This window comes from Microtus pennsylvanicus, chromosome 20, assembly GCF_037038515.1.
Source record: "Microtus pennsylvanicus isolate mMicPen1 chromosome 20, mMicPen1.hap1, whole genome shotgun sequence".
NCBI classification, from domain to species: domain Eukaryota; kingdom Metazoa; phylum Chordata; class Mammalia; order Rodentia; family Cricetidae; genus Microtus; species Microtus pennsylvanicus.
In genome coordinates, this window is record NC_134598.1 from 21,483,653 (window position 1) to 21,505,027 (window position 21,375).

The 21,375-nt window shown below is 35.8% G+C and overlaps 1 protein-coding gene across 5 annotated transcripts in view; it reads left to right on the top strand.

Annotated features, from left to right (window-relative positions):
• The window catches only part of Mettl25 (methyltransferase like 25), a 60,654-nt gene extending 46,294 nt beyond the window's left edge, over positions 1–14,360 (top strand). For 4 of the 5 annotated variants that reach the window (XM_075954121.1, XM_075954122.1, XM_075954123.1 and 1 more), the window contains 4 exons: positions 706–799; positions 10,671–10,745; positions 11,321–11,392; positions 12,938–13,163. In XM_075954121.1, the coding sequence (XP_075810236.1) occupies positions 706–799; positions 10,671–10,745; positions 11,321–11,392; positions 12,938–13,030 (334 nt within the window). In that variant the 3' untranslated portion in view covers positions 13,031–13,163. Of the gene's footprint in view, positions 1–705; positions 800–10,670; positions 10,746–11,320; positions 11,393–12,937 lie in introns of all 5 variants that reach the window. The other variant, XM_075954124.1, reaches the window with a different exon arrangement.
• Positions 14,361–21,375: the final 7,015 nt, after the last annotated feature.

Genomic DNA, 21,375 nt, shown 5'->3' on the forward strand with positions numbered 1-21,375 from the left:
GAAGACCCAGCTATACCAATCGTGGGCCTAATTTATCACTTTCAATACCATGTAGGTACTGATTTTCTCACGCCTCTGATTTTTACATTATGCTTAAGTTGTGACCCAAATCAAGAGATGTGATAATCTAGCATAGCATTATCTAAATTGAAAACTATTTCATGATACTTCGTTTAAATTATAATGAAAATCTGCAAGGCATAAATGATTGTCAGACTCCAGTTGGCTGTTAGTGCTTGGTAGTTCTCTTTGAGTGGCTGCTGAAATATTGCCCCTGTTAAAACATGTTGCAATAAACTCTGCAGTACAATATAACGGCAATAAAAGGAAAATGTGTTTTGAGCACAGTGGAAACTTTTGAGGACCTATTCCTTGTTAAACTTGAGATTTTTAATACTATAAATTTGAAATGTCTCTTACATGGCATTGCGTTCAGAGTATTGTCTTCCACTGCTGTGTATTCCAAGAATTCTCAGGAGCAGATCCTAAATATAATGCCATGTACAAACATCACAAAAGTATTTCTTCATTTTTATCACATCTGGAGTTTGTGCCACATATATATATATACATACATACATACATACATATGTATATATGTGTGTGTGTATATATATGATATTTTAAAATACTGCATGTTGAAATTGAAAACCATCTATACTTTAAATTGGAAAAACTCAAAAGAGATTTGCTTTTGTTTTGCAGTGATCGACACGTTGGCAAAATTTATTCCAAATGCTCTTCCTTTCTGGATTATGTCAGAATGTCGCTAAAGAAGCTTGGCTTAGACGAATCCAAGGTCAGTGTGGGATTGCCTTTCAGTTTCACAAAATACAAGAACTCTTGGTAGGGTGGTAAATTGAAGCAATACAAAATCATTTGCTTCCTACTATTCCCTCTCCTATAAAAACTCTAAATTATATTAAAATTAAGCCCCTGTTACCTTTTTTGCAATTCACCTTTGCTGTCAAATGTATAGAAAGTTTATTGTTGTGTATTACCAAAGCAACTCCTTTTTAAGGATTTTTTTTTAGTTAAAAGAATGTTTAATTTCACTAAATAGAATATGGTTAAAAAGCAGAACATTGTAAATTGAAATTAGAATTAATCAAAGAAGAAATGATTAATTTTTAAATATTGATTTGCAATGTTATGACTAATTATAACCTAGAATATTAGATTTAGGATGACTAAGTGTGAGTATTCTGTTATGTTGGAGCATCACAGTAGCTGAACAGTGGAGAAAAAGACCTTCATTCTTGCTGCAAAGGAAGTGAAAGAATAACTATTTTTAAGAAAGTCAGTAAATCTATTCACACCAAAACCTACTTCTAATGAGACCATATTTAATCAGAACCTGACTGCTAGAGTTTTATCCACACCTAACTGAAGAGAGGAAAGGGAGTATCCAACATTGGTCAATTCTGTAAATCCTGTCTCACCCAAGAGGGCGTGAAAATGCTAAGAAGGACTGGAGAAGTTCTTGGTCAAGAGACGGGATCAGTGACAGAGATCCAAGCTTTAGAATACAAAATCCTTCTTACCATGACACTGTTGATAACATATTCATTCATAGGAGTACTTTTAAAACAGTATATCACTTTTGAATACCAAAAATTTATGAGGCATACTAAGGACAATAAACACAGCTTGAAGAGATGGAACTCATCACAACCACATTGAGATATGACAGAGACCCTGGAAATGTTAATCTGTAATTGTAAATAGAGTAATATGCCAAAGGTTTGAGTTAATAAACTGGACAGCAGACACAGATGGCTAGGGTAAGCAGAGAGATTATGGACAGTATAAGACGAAGTTTTAAGAAGATTTTAGAAGTAGTTCAAAATATTGTATCCAGTTAGAAAGATGATAAGAGCCAGAGGTGGTGGATAACTCCAAAGAAGCAGTGTTTGCAGACACGACAGAACTAATGCACATATGAACTCACACAGACTGTGATAGCACCTACAAGACCTGCACAGGTTCAGTCTTTAAAAAGCCCAGCACTTCAGTTTGGCACATGAACTACAGAAAATCTAAACTCTGCTTAAGTTCTAGTCACAGGAAATTACAGTAAACATGAAAGGAGACCAAAAATCTCCAGACACCTCTTTCAGAAACTAAGGCTGCAGACGCTTGATTCACAGTGGGCTCACACAACGTGAAGGGTTTATCCATAAGCCTGTAGTCAGTTGTGAAAGTCAGCAGTGGACTTTGCTTGGTGAGCTGTTTTCAAGCAGTATCATTGCCATTCGGACCATTATTTGTAGTGAGAGGCTCGTCTATGCATTTTCAGCAGCATCGCTGGACTCTGTCCACTAGATGGCAGCAGCAGCACAATGATTAAAACTGGCAAGTGCCAAGATTGACCCCTATTAAGAACCACTGATTTTGAGCATTTTTTTTCCCTTTATAAATTCATCAGTGCTCACCTAACAGTCCCATTATGTATCTATGTTTTAAACTTCCATTTCTATCAATGAATATGGGAAAGCAAAGGGCGCTATGCAATGGTTGTAGTATATTGTCTTTATGTTTGAAGACTTTCTTGTTCACAGTGATCCCTTCTTTGATCTTTCATTTTAGTCGTAATTACCTTCAAGTAATGTTCATTGGCCCCATTCACAAAGTATAGATTATTTTAAAAACATATCTATCTTTCTCCAGGGAAATTAAGTCTGCGTATATACCTCTGAAAATAATGGATTGTGGTACACAGTCAAGTACCTTGTGGCAAATAGCAGGATTTTCTTCTTTTTGGAGGCTGGATAATACCCTCCCTTCTCTTTGTGTGTGTATACATATATATTCATACATATACATATATATTTATATACTTGTCACACATACATAGATACCACAGTTGTTTTAACCATTTCTCTGTCAGTGAAACAATAGGTTATTAACATATCTTGACTCTCTTCAGTATATAATACTGCAGTGAACATGGAAGTGTAGTGATTTCATTTCATTTGGATATTGGCCCAGAAGGAATGTGGAGTCTCATATATTAATAATTTAATTCCAAATGAGGATAGGGAAAATGAACAGCCCCTCATAATTTACCTATTTTTTTTCCAGTTTTTCTAGACAGGGTTTCTCTGTAGCTTTGGAGCCTGGAACTAGCTCTTGTAGACCAGGCTGGCCCCAAACTCACAGAGATCCACCTACCTCTGCCTCCTGAGGCCTGGGATTAAAGGCGTGCACCATGACCACGCTGCTAATTTACTTTATTATTAAATAATAAAAAATAAAAATAAAAAATATCTATTTTACTTCCTTTAAAATTCAAGTTCCCAAAGATTAGTTGCATATATAACTTCATGATTTCTAAAAGTAATATGTATATAAGTTCCATTCTCTCTGTTTCTTCATAGAAACATAGTGTCAATAATCTTTTGAGGAATACTGTGGTGAGTTTCTCAATCACCTGAAGAATACTATGGCCATTGAGCCTCCTTGCCAATGCTTGGTTGGCAGGATTTAATTTTTAAGAAATTAAATTAAATTAACTTTACCTTCAGAATGACTTCATTTAATGCTTTTAGGGTTTTTTTGATAATTTATACAAAGAATGCTTTTTTAAATTTTATTAGAATATATTTGTTGAACAAGCTGGTTTTACTAACAGCATTTTTTATTCATTATGGTTTTCACTTTCTGTCAGTACCTCCTCTGTATGTCCTACTGTTTAGACTCCTTTCTCTTCTCAAATAGCTCTCCTTAATTTTCATGTCTCGTCTCATTTGTGTTATGTGTACATGTGCGGTACCTGTATGTCTCTTAACTAAGTTTAACATCTGAGAAAATGATGTGCTATTTGTCTTTATGAATAGTCTGTCTTCTTTCATTTATGGTGACCAGTTCTGTTCATTTTCCCAAGAATGACATAATTCATTCTACTTTATATCTGAATAAAATTCCATTTTATATGCATGCTGCATTTTTTTTACCTGTTTATGTATTGACGAACACTTCAGCTCATTCTATAACTTGGTTATTGTGAATTGTGCTCCGGTCGTCCCAGTAGAACATGTTTCCCTTTAGTATAATAGCTTATCTCCCCAGGAGTGGTAGAGCTGGATCACATGGTACTTCTGTCTTTACTTTCCGACACTATTTTTAGAACTGTACTATTTTCAGACACTGTTTGCCATCTGTACCCTTTATTACTTGAAATACATCCCTCCTGCTGCTAACTACTTTAGTCTGTGTGATATATTACACCTATTGTTGGTATATGTTGAATCTTGCTTGCCTTCCGCAAATGAAACAAACGTGATTATAGTCTATAATTTTTATAATGTATTGTTGAATTGAGTTTGCAAGTATTTTATTAAGAGTTTTATGTCTATATTTTTTTTTCGTTTTTATTAAATTCTAAGAAGATTTCAATTTCCTCCCTGATTTCTTCAGTGAACCCCACCCTTGTCATTTAGGAGAATATTGTATTTCCATATGTTTGTAGAATTTCTAGAGTTTCTCCTATTATTTACTTCTATTTTTACTCAATATTATCTGATAACTTATGCAAATTAATTTAATTCTTTTGTAGTTTCCTGACTTGACTGTAGTTTGTTTTAGAGAAAGTTCCATGGACTTCTACGTGGCTGGTATATTCTGTAACTGTTGGTAACAAGATCTCTTAGATGCCTACAGTGTTCATTTGATCTATGACATTTTAAGTCTGATTTTCTCTGCTGAATTCCCATATAAATGACTTTCTGTTGCTGAGATTGGGGGATTGAGGCCACTTACTCATGTTGTATATAAGCCTTGCTGTTGTTTATGCCCCATAGTTGGTTTCATCAAACTAAGTTCTCCAACAATTGGTGAATATGTATTTAATAGTTATTTCTTAATGAACGGTACTCTTTAGAAAAATGTAGTGACCTTCTTTATCTCTTTAGACTGTGTTTGGCTTTTGTTTTCTTTGTGAGATATCATGCCTCTTTCCTACTCTCTTTCTCTTGATACACACTACTGTGTCCTTTGGTTTCCTGTGTGAATTGTGTCTTTACCATAAGTTGTGTCTTTTAAAACAAATAATTGGATCTTCTGGTTTGATCCAGTCAGCTAGTCTACATTCTTTAATTGGAATATTGAGACCATTAACATCTATCAAGGTTATTAAGATATGTGCTGATTCCTGTTACTACATTTCTAGTTGGTTCTGATACTGCTTTGGTGTTTTGTTTTGCTTTCTTTTTCCATTCTTTATCTTAGAGGTGTATTGATTACTGAATTGGAAATGTTTCATTCTGTTATAGCTGTCATTAAATAAAATGATTTGTGTGTGTGTGTGTGTGTGTGTGTGTGTGTGTATGTCCGCGCACATGCACGCATTTGCACAGTTGCCTATGGAATCCAGAAAAAAACATTGACTGCCCTGGATCTAAGTTACAGTCAGTTGAGATGCCCAGCATAGGTGCTGGGAGCTGGAATCCAGTTCTCTGCAAGAACAGCAAGTGTTCTTAACCACTGAGCCATCTCCAGCTTCATAATTCTCATTTCTAAATATGTTCCTCATGAGATGTATTCTTCCATGTGTTCTTGTGTTGTGACTTTCTTCCTCCCGTGTGGGTGTGGAATTTATTTAAGTATCTTCTGTAATGCTTGTTTGGTGCTGGTGGATTGCTTTCATTTGTGCTTATCTTGGAAAATATTTTCCATCAATTTTAAGCAATATTTGTTAGGTAAAATATAATCTATTTTGACAGTTATTTGCTTTCATGACCTGAAATAAATCATTGCATGTGTTTCTGCTTGTTAAGCTTGTTTAAGTTTTATTTATTATTGTTGTGTGCGTGTACATAGTGGGAGGGTGCATTTCTTGGTGCACATGTGGAGATCAGAGACTGCCCTGTAGAGTCGGGTCTTTCCTTCCACATTTATGTGAGTTCCAAGGATTAAACTCAGGTCGCCCGCCAGCACCTTTACCCACTGAGTCACTTCACTTAGTTTTTAAGCTTTCTGTTAAGAGGTATCATATTCTTCTGATGTGTTTGACATAGTAAGTAATGAGATTTTCTCTGGCTGCTTTGTTTCTTTTTTCCTAGTTCCAAATCATATGTCTCAGACAGGTTCTTTTCTGGCCATATCTATTAGGGGTTCTAAATTGCTCTTGTAGTTATTCATCCCTATCTTTCCCTGTGTTTGGAAATTCTCCTGTTATAATTGCATTAACTGAGTAGTTTTCCTTTTACTTTAGTTCTTCTGTGTTGACCAGTGGTATCTCAGCAGCTTTTAGTCTCACTATCTAGTGATGAGAAAGGTCAGTTCTCAAGTCATCCGAGCAGGTGTGAAGTAGAAAGAACCTGTAACCAAACTGCATTATAGCCTACTTATGGTACTCTGTAAGTTTTTTTTATAGATCTTAATTTTTTTAAAAAAAAGTGAATAGATTAAAAGAGATGTAAATATCCCTTGAAAACTAATTTATGTAGATTTTTGTATTAGTTACTTTGCTATTACTGTGATGAAACGCCATGGCAAAGTATAAAAGGAAATCTTCATTTAGCTTGTGATTCCAGATTCTAAATGGCAGGAAACTGTGGTTGCAGCGGTCATGGTGACAGGAACAGTTGCGTGCTCATTTCTTGAACCTGAAGCAGGAAATACAGAGAGCAAACAGAGAGTAGTGTGAGACTTTGAAATCTCAAAGCCTGTCCCAGTGATATAGTTCCTCCAGAAAGACTGCATCTACTAAACATTCCAAATAGTTCCATCGATTAAGTACCAAGTATTCAAACATCTGAGTCTATGGGGGGGGGGGACATTCTCACTAAAACCATTACAATATTCTATACTCAATTTCTGGCAATATAACTGTCAACTAATTAAGTATGGACAGTACATGGATTTAGAAACAAAACAGAACAAAAGAACTCTCCAGTGAGGAAACCTGGTAGACGCTGTCTCCACCAGACAGTCAAGGTCAACACAAGGAGAGGTGATGTGAGCACCGCAGACCCTGAGGTGGGGGCATGTAAGCAGTGCTGTGCTCCTGTATTCTTCTCACAAGCCAAAACCCTTTGTTTATTTTTGAGAAAAAAAATCTAAAACATACTAGAAGAACATTCTGGAAAATAGATGATCAGTATTTCTCAAAACTGTTAAGGTCATCAAAAACAAGTCTGAGAAAGTGTCAAAGCTAATACAGCCAAATGTTATGTGACATCCTGTGTTTGCTTCTGAAACTGAAAGAGTACATTGTGTAAAAGCGAAGGAAATCTGAGTGTAGTATGGGTTTTAATTAATAATGGGTCAACATTAGTTCATTAACTAAAACAATATATCATTGTGTTAGGTGGAGAAATAGGAATGGGAAGAACCTGGGAGGAGTTGAGGAGAAGGGAAAAGCATGATCAGAGTAAATTGTCTGATTTTTTTTCCAAAGATAAAATGCACTATAGAAATTATCTATACTGTTATCAAAACCCTACTGAAACATAATTATTTTAAAAAATCGAAATAAGGACTGGAGAGGTGACTCGGTGCTTAGGAGCACTTGCTGATCTGTGGCGAGCCAGCATTTGGTTCTCACTATGTACATGGGGGGGCTTGGGATCTGTCACCCACTTGTGGCCTCTGAACATCTGCACACACACAGTGCACATACATATACTGAGGCCAACATGCATGTATACAGAATGAAAATCAATCAAAATATTTAAAAATAGCACAAGAAAGTGTTCATGAACTTCTGTTCATGCTAATATTGAAGTATTTTATCATGTTAAATATTGATGATTATAAAATAATTGATATGGTTTTCATTATATAGGTGAAAGTTGAGATGTAAGTGAGGTGAATTTTATTTATTTATTCTGGATGCTTTGATGTATTTTATTTTAAATACCTAATAAAGGCAGTGGAGTTCTGGGTACATAAGTTATATTGTTCTAACTGCAGGCACAAGTGGATAGAACAACCCAAAACTTTCAAGGCCACAGACTTGGTCACTCATCTCTATGCAAGACTCTTAAAGCCCTTCTAATTTTACTTTTCCTAAATTCTCACTCAGCTACCTATCTTCGGTATTCATTTTTCACTTTCATATGATACGTTTTTAAATTTGTAGATCCCTCTCTAATACAATATATCCTGATTATATTTTCCCCTCCCTCTACTCCTTCCAGTTCCTTCCCACCTTGACTCTTCTCCAGATTCACCCCCTTTTCGTCTCTCGTTGAAGAACAGACTTCTAAAAGATAACAACCAAAGATGACAAAATAAAATAAAAGATGAAGCAAGAACAACTGTATCTAAGTTGGAGTTAAGTGGATTTCTAAATCAAAACCTAGGTCATTGGGGAAGAAGTATTCTAATTTAAAACAGCTAACTCCATCACCGATGGAGCAGATTCATACTTATATAGCATATTAACAGGCTTTGTTTGCATGAAGAACGTTTGGTGGGCATGTTTCCAAAGCCGGCAGTTAGTGAGCAAACAGGCTGGAATGGGATAAAGAGGAAATTCATGCTTGCCAACAGATAAATGTATTTCTAAAGCAGACTAAATATTACGGTTTGAAATAAAGGCCGAAGAAATTCAACAAGTTCTGTTAGTGAACTGTTAACCGATGCTGCTCTCCCAGGCTTCACTCTTGAAATTCTTCCAGACAAGGTGAATATAACCAGCTGCTCAAAATCCACTTGGCAGTAACACATATGCTATCTAATATATAAACCCTGTTAAGAGCCAGAATAATTCAGTAAATTACAAGGAGGGTAGGAGATTGAATAAAGTGCCTGAGATGATCATTTTGTTTCACTCTACTCTCTCTTTAGCATTGATCATTTCTTTGACCAAAACCCGTAATTCTCACAGACATCTCAACTCATAGGAGGGACTGTTCCTAGAACGTGGGGATTAGGAACCAGGAAACAATAGAATTATTTTCAGTGCTTCAATCTGCCATTCAGTGTACATTCAATGTTCTATAGCCACGAGGACAAGAACACCACAGTTTACTTTAAAAATAATTTTCTGATACAACCGCCGTTAGTTCCTTTTTTTTTTTCTCCTCTAAATAATGTCCTCGTACTATCTTTAGTTCTCACACTTAGGAGTCACTTTGTAGGCCATGTCCACGTCTGTATTCAGCAGTTGAGTAGTGTGCCAGTTCACATTTTTCAGCTTTTCAATGTCAGCTATATTATCAGAATAACAACATAAATCATACATATGATGAAATTGCATAATCAAGAAATGAATGCAAAGAAAATTTGTAAAGTACTATTTAAAGCAGAGTTTCCAGATGAAACTGCTGTCAAAGTACATGTTAGAACTAGGCAACAGTGTACCCTGGTTCTCCTTCAAGGGCCTCCTGAGTGCCAGGTTTCTAGGAGGTGTGGCCCTATTGGAGGGGATGTGTCACGCGAGGATGGACTTTGACGTTTCAAATACCCATGCCATTCCCAGTTAGCTCTCTGGCTCTTCCATGTTTCCATGGAAGCTCTTCCATGTTTCACAGTGTGAGTCTCAGCTACCACTCCACAGCACATCTGCTTGCCTGCTTGCCTGTCACCATGTTCCCCAATGTGACAGACATGGGCTCAACCTCTGAAACTGTCAGCCTCCAATAAACCCTTTCTTCTATGAGTTGCCTTCGTTCTGGTGTCTCCTGATAGCAGTGGAAAAATAACTAAGACAACATGTCAAAGCAACTGAAAGGGAATAAAGAGTTAGCAACATGAAAAGGATGTCAGATTTTCTCATACATGTCTAAATGTATTTTTTTTAATTATTCTATTGCACCAATCTACTAAACTTGAAAAGTACGGAAGGCTATAATGGCAGTCAGAGGCAGCAGAGGGCCTCGTCTCACAAACATGTGTCAGAACCAGGGCCGTAGCATATTTCAGCAGTTGAAGGACATTGTGAATTCATGGTCTCTACCGTGTTGATTTCTACAAACCTGAGTTTTCTGTGTGGCTCTGTATTTATTCTCCATGTTGCTTTCTCTTGATGCCAATTGAGAACAGCTAGAGGCTGTGATGTTGATGTTCTTGTTGTTGTTGATTTTGCTGCTCAGGAAACATAATGTTGGAGATGTCTGTTCTGCTACTTCGTTGGGGAACTGTGACGCGGGGCATGTCTTGGCCCTTCTCTATGTCACTCATCACAGTTGTTGAGACACCTAAGTTAAGATTTAAAATGCCCCTTACTATTGGCCAAAGAAGTATGTGGTTTTTGTTTCTTTCTATATTTGCTTACTTAAAATGTTCTAGAGAGAAAAGAACAGAAAACCATGTTTATACTCTTATTAAAAATAAGATTATTGCTTTATTTCAACCAAGGCTAGCCACTTAATATTATGCATCTCAAGTATGTTTGATATAGAAAGACAATATAAAAAAGACAAGTTACACCCTCGGATGGTGAAATTGTTTTGGAAACATAGCAATAAGTGAAATATTTTACCACTATATTTTGAATTTGGAAAACTCAAGACGTGTTATTTATGAAATGGTGAGTAGCATCCATTCAGTAGATTTGAATGCCAGATTTTGTTATAGTCACCTGCTTAAAGACAGTTCACATGTCAGATATACCGTAAATCGATGGAGTACTTGTTTCACTTTAGGTTATGTTATAGGAACTTTTTACATTATTTAACTGTAACCATTGGTAAATCTATTGTTACTGTTTTTATTCAAAGATCTCAGAAGAAATTATAATGGACTACTATGAGAAATATAGGCCTAGAATGAATGAGCTGGAGGCATTTAATATGGTAAGTCATGTACATATATACAGTAGTATCTTACTAATTATTATTATGGGCCAATTAATCTGTTGTTGCTGTTGTATGTATAAGAAAGAAAGAGGGTGTGTATCTGCGTGTATGCCTGCATGCGTGCGTGTGTGTGTTTGTAGGAAAACTATCTGGGATGATTTCCTATTTCTGAACTATATTAGGTGTTAGTAATGTCATAAAAAGAGCACATGGTAGATTTCCCTTAAAGTGCATCATAAATGCACAGAGCGGGCCTTCAGAGCCTTTGAACACATGTTGATCTCCAGAGTGCTTATTTCACAAGCTTTCCATGTAATGAATTGCATTCTTAGGACTCTTTTAAAAGCTTTCCATCACATGATTGCTTCCTGGATTCTACCTCGTGTCTCTTAGAGGGCTTTCTTTCCCTGTTACTAGTAAAGAAAAGCTTTTGATCTGTAGTATTCATTTTCTGAAGATGAACAGTAGGTATTGGGTATCTGACATGTGAAGTTTTGTAGATACCATTTCTCAAACATAAACATTAAAGCAAATAAGCTATTAAATTGCCACTACCTCCTGTTTCCTTACAGTTGAAAGTTGTTCTGGCTCCTTGCATAGAAACACTGATTCTTCTTGATCGACTTTGTTACCTGAAGGAACAGGTATTATGTAATTTTTCAGTGCATAATAAATATCTTTATTAGGTGAAATAAAATAAATAAAATCATATAGCTGGGATAAAGTTATTTCACACAAAGTAGTAAGATAATGACTCTCATACTCCATTACTTTTAATGTCCATTCTATTTCCTGATTAATATATAAACATATATACAGCAGATATCTTCAAAAAATTGCTGTAACAAGTGTGATATTTTTAATTGTGTGATAGTATTTATAGACAGTGAATAAAGGTAATCATATAGGATTTTTAGAGCCAAAATTAATTATGGCATAAAAGAGACTGTGTACACATTTCACTTTGTAAGACCTGATCTTTTAATGTGCTTTGAATATGCATATTCTATAATATAGAAATGTCTTTCTACTCAGTGAAGAGTTTTTCCTCTCTCCCACAACCTTATCATTCTGTCTGTATTACATTGTCTGCTGAGCTGTGATCAATAAGTTGTTCTGAATTGTTTAATCCCCTTCCTAGAATCAACTCTTTGTCCACTATAAATCCCTTATTGTAAGAAATTTATTTAGCCACCTAGTGCTTTTTCTTTTCAAAAGGCTTCTTTAAACAAATGAGTTTTAATAAATGTCTTTATTTTAATTAATGATGTTACAGATTAAGGCAATTTTTTAAGTATTTAAATAATATACATTCTTTAGCCACCATTTAATTCCAAATCCCTACAAAGCCTTGATCTTCAAATTGGGCGGTGATACACTACCTATTTGAATAGGTACTCATTTCCCCTCACAAAAAAAAATTTCATTGGCCTAAGCAGTTCAGTAAAATAACATGCATCAAAATGAATAGGTCCAAAAGAAATGATCCAAGTATATGATTATTCATTTTAAGTATTGGAATGTCTTAGGAAAGTAGTCATATTTGTTAAAAATAAAAGACACATACCAGGTGGTGATGGCGTACACATTTAATCCCAGCACTCAGGATGTGAGTTCAAGACTAGTCTGGACTACAGAGCAAGTTCTAGGACTGTTATACAAAGAAAGCCTGTCTCAAGAAAAACAAACAAAAGATATATAATATAAAATAGAAAATTAAAAGAAATAATAATCCCACCTTTCAGACTGGGTACATCTTATAATAATGTCACACATGATTATAGATTGTGCATGTGTGTGCATATTATTTTTACTTTAAAACTATAATAAAATTTACAGTGTAATTTTATTTATATATCATTTTCACCCTCTTTGTACAAGGTGAATAATGTTTTGTCATAAAATTGTTTAAAATACAATATTTGTCATTGGCCTTGTCCAGCTTTTCTATATTGGAACCAGGACTCCTTTGGCAGTCAGTCGCTAAAGGTGTATATATTTTTTTCAACATGGCTTCTTGAAAATAAAATTGTAAATGTTAATTTTCATTCAATAAAAAATTATAGCCTTTGGTTTCTACTAATAATTTCTACTGCAATTTATGGTCCAATTCATCTATGTAGACAGACTCATCTTTCTTTTATTTGCTCTAAAATGATTGTATATGTAAATTGTTTATCAATTTTCAGGAAGATGTTGCATGGTCTGCTCTTGTGAAGTTGTTCGACCCTGTGCAGTCCCCCAGATGCTACGCTGTCATTGCTCTGAAGAAGCAGCGGTAATTGTAGCTGAAGCAGGTTGCTAGTCAGTTCTTTGGGGACTTACCTTGAAGATTGCTTTTCTAAACATTTATATGTCGTTATATAAACATTTTAAAATAATTGCTATATTTTAAGTAATAAAATAATGACTAAAAACATAAGATCATAGTTAATTTTTCTATTCTCAAAGCATTAATAAAATAAGAACGTATGAAAATGTTCTGATCAACTTTCCCGGGTGTGTCAATAGCAGATGGTAATCTGACTTTAATTCCTGTGCAGTATTTGGGACCCTTGGCATTTACCACACCTCACATTTTGACCTTTCTTTGCTTAAGAGGTCAAATGCAGGTGTTGTCAGATGCCGAGTGTTATATGTATTTTTCAGAGCATTTTGGGATAGTTTCCACTTTGCCATAATGGGGAGATATACATTTAAAAAGACTCCCGAGCAGGTTGGTTATAAAATATGCCTGATATAGAGCATAGTTTACACTGTTTTAACATAAAGTACATTTGGTGATATTCTATTTCCATATGAAAATATGCAGCTTATGAGTAAGTATTCACTTTAAGGATTCTTGAGGCTATTTATCCTACTAAAATGAAGTGATAGGGTGAAGCATAGGGGAATTACATTGTGCTCTATAAAAAGCCACGTTGAGTGAAGCCAGACTGAATGGGAGATGCCTCCCTGCCAAGCAGAATTTATTTCTGTGAGTTCAGAATATAAGTGTGTGCCTCATATTCTGAACACTTGGGACCTGACATGTTCCATGTTCTCTTCTCTCATATTTTTGGATTGTTGGTGTATGCATCTGCAATATCTTTTGGATAGGACCCAAGTATAAACTTGAAACTCATTTGTGATTCATATACATTTTTGCACAGCCTGAGAATAAGTTTTCCTTTCTTTAGCAAAACGCAAAGTTTCTCATGCACACTAAAGGCTGGAAGCTGGGGTAAAGCTTCCTCGATGCTCAGCTGGAGAGGCCTTGCAGACTCTAGAGAAGAAAAGTTACTGCTTTTCTAAATGCTTGAGCTTTTCCCCAGATGAGAAGGGTTCTGTTTCTTTGGGGTTTCATGTGGCGTTTGCAGCTGTTACTAATGATCAGGAACTGTACACAGCTAATACCTTCCTAGTGAGCTGCTTTACACTACTTTTTGGTAAGAATTGAGATGTGTGGAAGTGTCGGGTCAATTTTGAGGAATCCCTTGTACTAGTCTCATACTTTAATGATTAATGATCAGTATCTTATCCATTTTACTTCACCTTTGTGAATGTACAAATACACATACCTCCACTAAAACGTCCCCTGCAAAAGAATTGTAAATAAAATCCTAGAGAGATTATGGTTTCTCATATTTAATTTATTTAATTAATTATATTTCTATATATTTAGTATATTTTTAGAACCTAGGAATCTTTCTATAATAACATTTGTAGGTGTTCTCGTTCACATATCTTTGATTTGTTAAGGAAGCCTTTATATCAGTTCAATTTAACCTTAATTAAGTTCAGATTATTGTTTGCAGGTTTGAGATTTTTGTTTTTATTATATCTTTTTTATGTACTTGTGTTCAGGGAATGGGAGTTGGTAAGGCATGTCTGCCACAGCAACATGTGCAGTTCACAGGACAACGTGTGAGAATCAGTTCTGTCCTCCCCCATGTGAATTCCAAGAATCAAACTCAAGCCATTAGTTGACAGTGAGTGCCTGTGCCCTCCGAAGCATCCCACTGGCTTTTGTTTATTTGCTTGCTTGTTTTGTGTTTTTAATAGCCTTTAGGGACATGATTTTTAGGGCCTCGCACCTTCTTTGGCTGTCTCCATGTTAGTGCTAATAGGATCGATGAGCTCCTGGCAGCTGTGAGCCTAATTAACCAGTACAAACTTCTCCTTCAACCTTCCTCTTAGAGGGGTGCTTGTGCCATATGGTCATCCCTGAAAACATACGTACAAGTAATATATAGGCTGAATAGGTTATATTTAGGAATGTGTGTGTGTATGCATATGCATGCCTGCAATAACAATTAACAACAACAACAAAAAGAAGCCATGAATTTGAAAGAGTGGAGCAAGTATGAGAAGGTTTGGAGAAAAGAAAGGAAATAGAGAAATGCTTTAATTATGTTCTCAAAAACAAAAATAACTAATAAAGAGAAATGCATATATGCATACAGTGAATTCATTTGCCATATTGAAATTGGCTGGGTGAGAATACTCCTGGTTTTAATTTAACAGCTTATTTCATTGTGCTAAAGTACCTTTTTGTACAACTACTGTCTTTTTATTTCCTGATATTCTCTGCAATATGTAACTATCTCAGAAGGAATAGAAAATCCAGCTAGCCTTTTCTCTTTCCTTTTGTAATTTTACTTCTATAAAAATTTAACAACCTTCTTTGGCAACCGAATATTCATTTAACACTCATTTCTCACTATAATACAAAGACCTCCTGTGGGAAAAGCACTGTTTGCATAAAAACACGAAGTACAGCTATTTCCCTAGCATTTGAAGTGTGCAGGAACTCACCTACATGTGAAGATCTGAGCAGAACTCGCATCTGTCAGCTTGGACATGGAGTAACAGGAGACAGTATACGCGATCGCATTATATTGAGATAAATCCCCGATACTGCAGCTTTACATCCACTAGTCCACATTACAGCAATGCAGATGCCCACCGCATAGAAACTGTCCCTTCAGAGTGAGTTTACAGTTCACTGAAGAACACAATGCATTGCTCTGAGCACCATTCTCATGATCACCTCCTGGATGATCTAAAACAAAAGCCTGAAGAGCTCCAGCCTCATTTATATTAAATGTGGTCTCATTTCATGCCCACTTTGCAAATGCTTAGTGAATGTCTATCATGTTACAGTGATAGACTCTTTGAGTTATTTTCAAGAGAATAAACAAGACTTTGAAAGGGACTCAAAAATATTACCAATTGAGACCTGACATGTTCCATGTTCTCTTCTCTCAGATTTTTGGATTATTGGTGTATACATCTGCAATATCTTTGGATAGGATCCAAGTATAAACTTAAAACTCATTTGTGATTCATAGGCCTTTTTACACAGCTTGAGAATAAATTTTTCTCAATTTTTTAATAATTTTGTGCATAATATACTTATTTGGGATGGAATTTTCTATGTATGACCAGTATGACATTTCTCTGTATGACTGAAAATATTTTAAATTTTGGGTTATTTCAGTTTTAGACTTTTCTAGTTAGGAATGCTTAACCAGAAGCACGATAATTTAGAATCAGATGAGTTCAATTATGTAAGTCAAAATGATTTAAATTGTGTAAGTAGCTCAATGCTTCAGTGTACCTTAGTGTTCTCATCTCTTACTTCTTTTCTCATAATATGGTTGATAAGATTTTTTATTATTTGTCCTGTCAAAAAGCCATGTTGGAAACTTCAACCCCAAGAAGGCAAATGGAGCCTTTGGAAAGCATTTAGGTCCTGAATGCCCCACTGTTAGAAATGAGCTTATGGGGTGTGCTCAGCCTTTGCCTTTCTGGTTCTCACCCCGCAAGGCACACTGAAGAGACCCATACCAGCATCCAGCATCGTAATGGACTGTCCAGCTTCCACAACTGTAGAGGAATGAATTTGTATTGTCTATGAGTAACCCAGTCTCAGGTATATCTATGACAACATCTAACAAGTGAAAACAGATGTTATGAGAATCGTACTAATACGTGTTCCTGACTCCAAGACAGCGTTGCTGCAACAGAAGTGGCAGGCTTGACCGTCTTGTTAGTGTTGTTGAAGGGGAATATCAGGAGGATATTTATGGTATCTAAGTGTCTGTGCTCCATTGTGAAGAAAACACCAGACTTTGTAAAGGTCTGGACATCATTGTCCAAGATAAATAGATATTGCCCTGCAAGGGACTTGAAAAAAGTCTTGATAAGTAAGCTTGCTTGATAAGTGAGCGCTTTACCAAGGTAAGACGATTGCTTCTCTGAGATAAGTTAACAGATTGGAATTTCCTGAAACAAACAATGAGGTTATTTATTGCTTTCCAGCCTTATCTTTCCCAGGCAAAGTTTTCCTCTAACAAACAAATAAATCATGGTGACTCAGGTGGTTTCAGTTCTTAGACCCAAGAGTTCCATCACACTGATGCAGGTGGTGCAATTCCAAGTGTAAAACACTTACTTCCTGGCCCTGACTGCATGGTATTTAATACTTGTGTTAGTTAAGTGTCCTAGAGGGACGGAAATAGGAACTTACTCATGTTTATAACATTGATTTAATGGGGAAAAGTGTGTTCTAAATTCTAGTCAAACAACCTGCAAATAAAATTATCTACATTAAAAGGTGGAATATTATCAAATGAAAGACAAAGTTTTATAGCATTTTTGCTGGCTGAGATAATTGTCTTTTAATTAATAATCATTTGGAGGAGGTCTAGGGAATTAAACTCAGGGCCTTAAATGTACTATACCAGGTGCTGTATCATTGAGCTATATCCCCCAGGTTAATATTCATTTTATGTTAATTTCTACCCTTTATGTTCTGTAATTTCTGTCTTAGAATTTATATATAGGCATAAATAGAGGCTTAGCACAAAAAAAGTTAGTTCCATATTGTACATATAGATAGATTGTTCTTTGGTTTGTAGTTCTCGCCTGAGCACAGATGGTGGTGGTGGTGATGTGCTTATACCCTTTTGAGCCTGCATATTAACCCATCATATCTTTCATGAGGCTTGAAGTTTCATGTTTTCCTAAATGGCTGTGAGTTTAAATTGATTATTCTTGGGGTTTTCTTTTTCTCAAATTTTTGTTATTCTCTCTTTTTTTGAGTTTCTTACATTTTTCCAAAATGTAAGAAAATATATTGTATAAATTCTTCCCAACTTTAGCTCATTGCTTTAAAATTACCTGAGAATATTGGAGACAGAGAAGAGTGGGAGGGGAGGGAGTAGATGGGAAGCGAGAGGGTGCCTCAGAGGAAAGGAAGGAGAGGAAACTGCGGTCAGTATGTAAAAATAAATAAAAAAAACTATTTAAATAAAATTCAAAATGGGAAGAGAACTGAAAAAGAAATTGTTGCCATATATTATTTTACAAATGTCTATGGCCAAGAGATGTGCTCTTCCAAAAACCCAAGCCAGTGTCTAGACTAAGTTCACGACAGCGGATTCTGCCTCTAGTATTGGAGGAGATTGGAATAGATAAGAACACGTGTGAGGTGCCTAAACTATGTCTAAGTATAGCATCTAAAAATACACTCTGGCACCAGTCTGTCATGCTGTCACATTGGATTACATTACCCAAAAGTCAATAGTTTTTATTACCCAGAAACCAGTACAAGGCCTAAAGCACAACCTGTTCACAACGACAGTTTGCCAAACGAATGTATCATCTGCTTCAATCACTTCCTAAATATGCTATAGGAAGTAGTGTTGGATGGTGTCACAATACCAGCAAATGAGCTTTGTTTAGACATTGCCAGAACATTATATATATATATATATATATATTAGCTCTGATTCCCTGGAAAATTCATGAGATAGGTATGTCATTATGACTGTGTATAGATAAGAATGGATAGAATTAGATCTCATCAAATACACCATTCTGGTTTACATTCAACCTATAAACAATTTTGCAAATAACCATCTGCCAGCCAGCAAAAGAAACAACATATAGACAGACTAAACAATTAAAATGTGGAACACAAACAGACCATGTGGCTTCCATTAAAAATCATTAGTAATCAATAAACAACATCAATTCTTAAGTGCAATCTGATGCTCTTTTTGTTGATTTTCCGTATGTGTAGTGTTTCAACTATGGTATGCCGTTGGGGACTTTCTTTCCTGGTCTTGTTTATTTGATGTTCTGTATGTTTCTATCTTTGCATAGTTGGAGGAAGTTTTCATATATGATCTTGGTGAAAATCTGCTCTATGCCATTGATCTGGGATTCCTCTCCCTTATCAAAGATTTCCTCTGCTCACGGTGCTCCAAAGTTCTGCATATTCATAGGAAACTATGAATTCTTTTTCCTATTCTTTGCTTGTGTTGTTTAATTCCTCTATTTTGCTTTTGAGACCAGGGATTAGAAAAGAAATACTCTGCAAATGAAAAGATTAGCAATTACTAAAAACATCCTCATAAATTATTAATACATCCCAATGTTAGTTATTAAACAACTGAGAAAATTGATGCAACTTTCATGAAACTAGTAGTAAAATGATGTTCAAGTAGAGTATCACTAATGAAAAAATATGTTGTAGATCCTACATGAATCAGAAAAACATATTAGTAATAACTTTTCCATGAGAAATTCAAACGTTATATAATTTTTTGGAAATGTTTCTTAAGAACAGACTGCTTCAAGAAGAGCAAGTTGTTAATTATCACATAGCCATTTATTTGTAGCCACAATCCTTTATTGACTCTCCACTCATCAGTAAAAATACTGTGCAAAAGTTGCGTAATTTTTAACCACTGTTTGTTTATTGGCAAGGGAGGGATCTAATATTGCTGTTTAGCTAAATTGGCATAGCAACAAATTACGTTCTAAATTCCTATGCTTATTCACAAAGACAAAAGATATTCTCAGCCTTAATTGGAGAAGCTTCTTGCAGTGAATAGAGGTGAATGCAGAAATCCATAGCCATAAAAGATGTTGAGATTAAAAGATGATTAAATGCCCGGCCCTAAACAAGACATTTATAACACCCCTGAAGGATCAATAAACATGATAGAAAAGGGAGAAGAAAGAATGTAAGACCCAGAAGATAGGAGAGGACTGGCCATCATGAAGTCATCCAGCTGTTCCTACTGATACTGGTACAAATTGAGCCCTCCTAACAGTAGCTGTGGATGAAGAAGGGACTCACAAGGCCCTGCCACTTACTGCTGTTGATCTGTTGTCAACAATTCTCTGTGGAAGGTAGAGAAATAGAATCCAGTTTTGTACCTACTCATGAGTCCACCAAGCTCTGATGGTTAATTCTAAACACTGGGTCACACAGATGGCCCTCGCCTTTATGGATTATGAAACAAAATAAAAGTGATGAGTGTAAGAAAGGAATTAGTAAAGAAAAAGGGACTGTCAGGAGTGAGGGGGAAATAAACAAGTCTAGGAGGACCAGAATTCATTATAAATATGTGTGAAATTGTCAAAGAATAAAGTTTATTTAGTAGAAAAGACTAAGCTTAACACTAATGATTGTGGAAGAGATTTGAAATCTGTGATACTTCCCAGTCTTCAAGAATAAGTAATCCAATCATTGGCACACATAGAGAAAGTACACAGGAAGGCTAAGATAATGGCCTAATCATTAGATGATCACCTTGGGGAGTCAAGTGAGAAACATGCTTTATAAGCACGTAATATTTTGCCATGAGCCTTACTCTAGAATATTTTGCTTTACCTTGTGCTGGCTGTTCTTTACTCTCCCTGAGTTGTTTTTCAAATGTGCTCCATAGAGTAACTTGTCTTTATGAGGACTTTTAACAAATAATGTGCTGCGTGAACTACTTACTACTCCAGCTAACTAGTGACTGAGTCCTTAAGCCTCCACAGATGGATGGTACTTGGCCAGTAGAGCTGCTGTCTGCCTGTAGGAATTTATTAATTGATGCATTTATCTCAGTGGGTTCCCTCATTAAGCTTGCAGCTGTTCTGTCAATGGAAGAACTTTGTCAAATTTTTAGTATTTTTACTAGAATTTTCCAAAGTACAATCCAGCCTAAGAGTATTAACAGATTTCAGCATAGAACAAAGCACCATGGATTCAAATCTCGTGGGAGGAAACGCCTTTAACTCGTACTAAGGCAGTTAGGATTGAACATGCTGACTTGTAGAAGAGCAGAGAATGCCGCAAGTTTCCCCCTTCCTTATACCACACTGCTTTACATTTGGCTAGCATGGGATTCTGTATACCCCAGTTCATCTGACTGAACTAAAAGTGCTCATGTACTCAGAGTTGGCTGCCCTTTCCAGAAAAAACAAACAAACAAACAAACAAAAAACTTTAGACTTCTAATATTGCTGTTTCACTTAGAAAGAGTTGATTATTTCTTGCTCTTCATCACTTTTGGTGTAGGAGGTCCTTTTGTATTTGTGTTGCTTTTATTGATTAACAAAGAAACTGCCTTGGTCTTTTGATAGGGAAGAGCTTAGATAGGCGTGAAAAAGAGAATTCTGGGAGGAAGAACTCAGGGTGGCAGCCGCCATGAAGCTCTTCCCTGAGACAGACGCTGGTTAGCATCTTTCCCGGTAAGTCATGACCTCATGGTGACATACAGATTATTAGAAATAGGGTGAATCAAGAAGTGAGAGTTAACCAATAAGAGGCTAGAGCTTATGGGTCAAACAATAATTT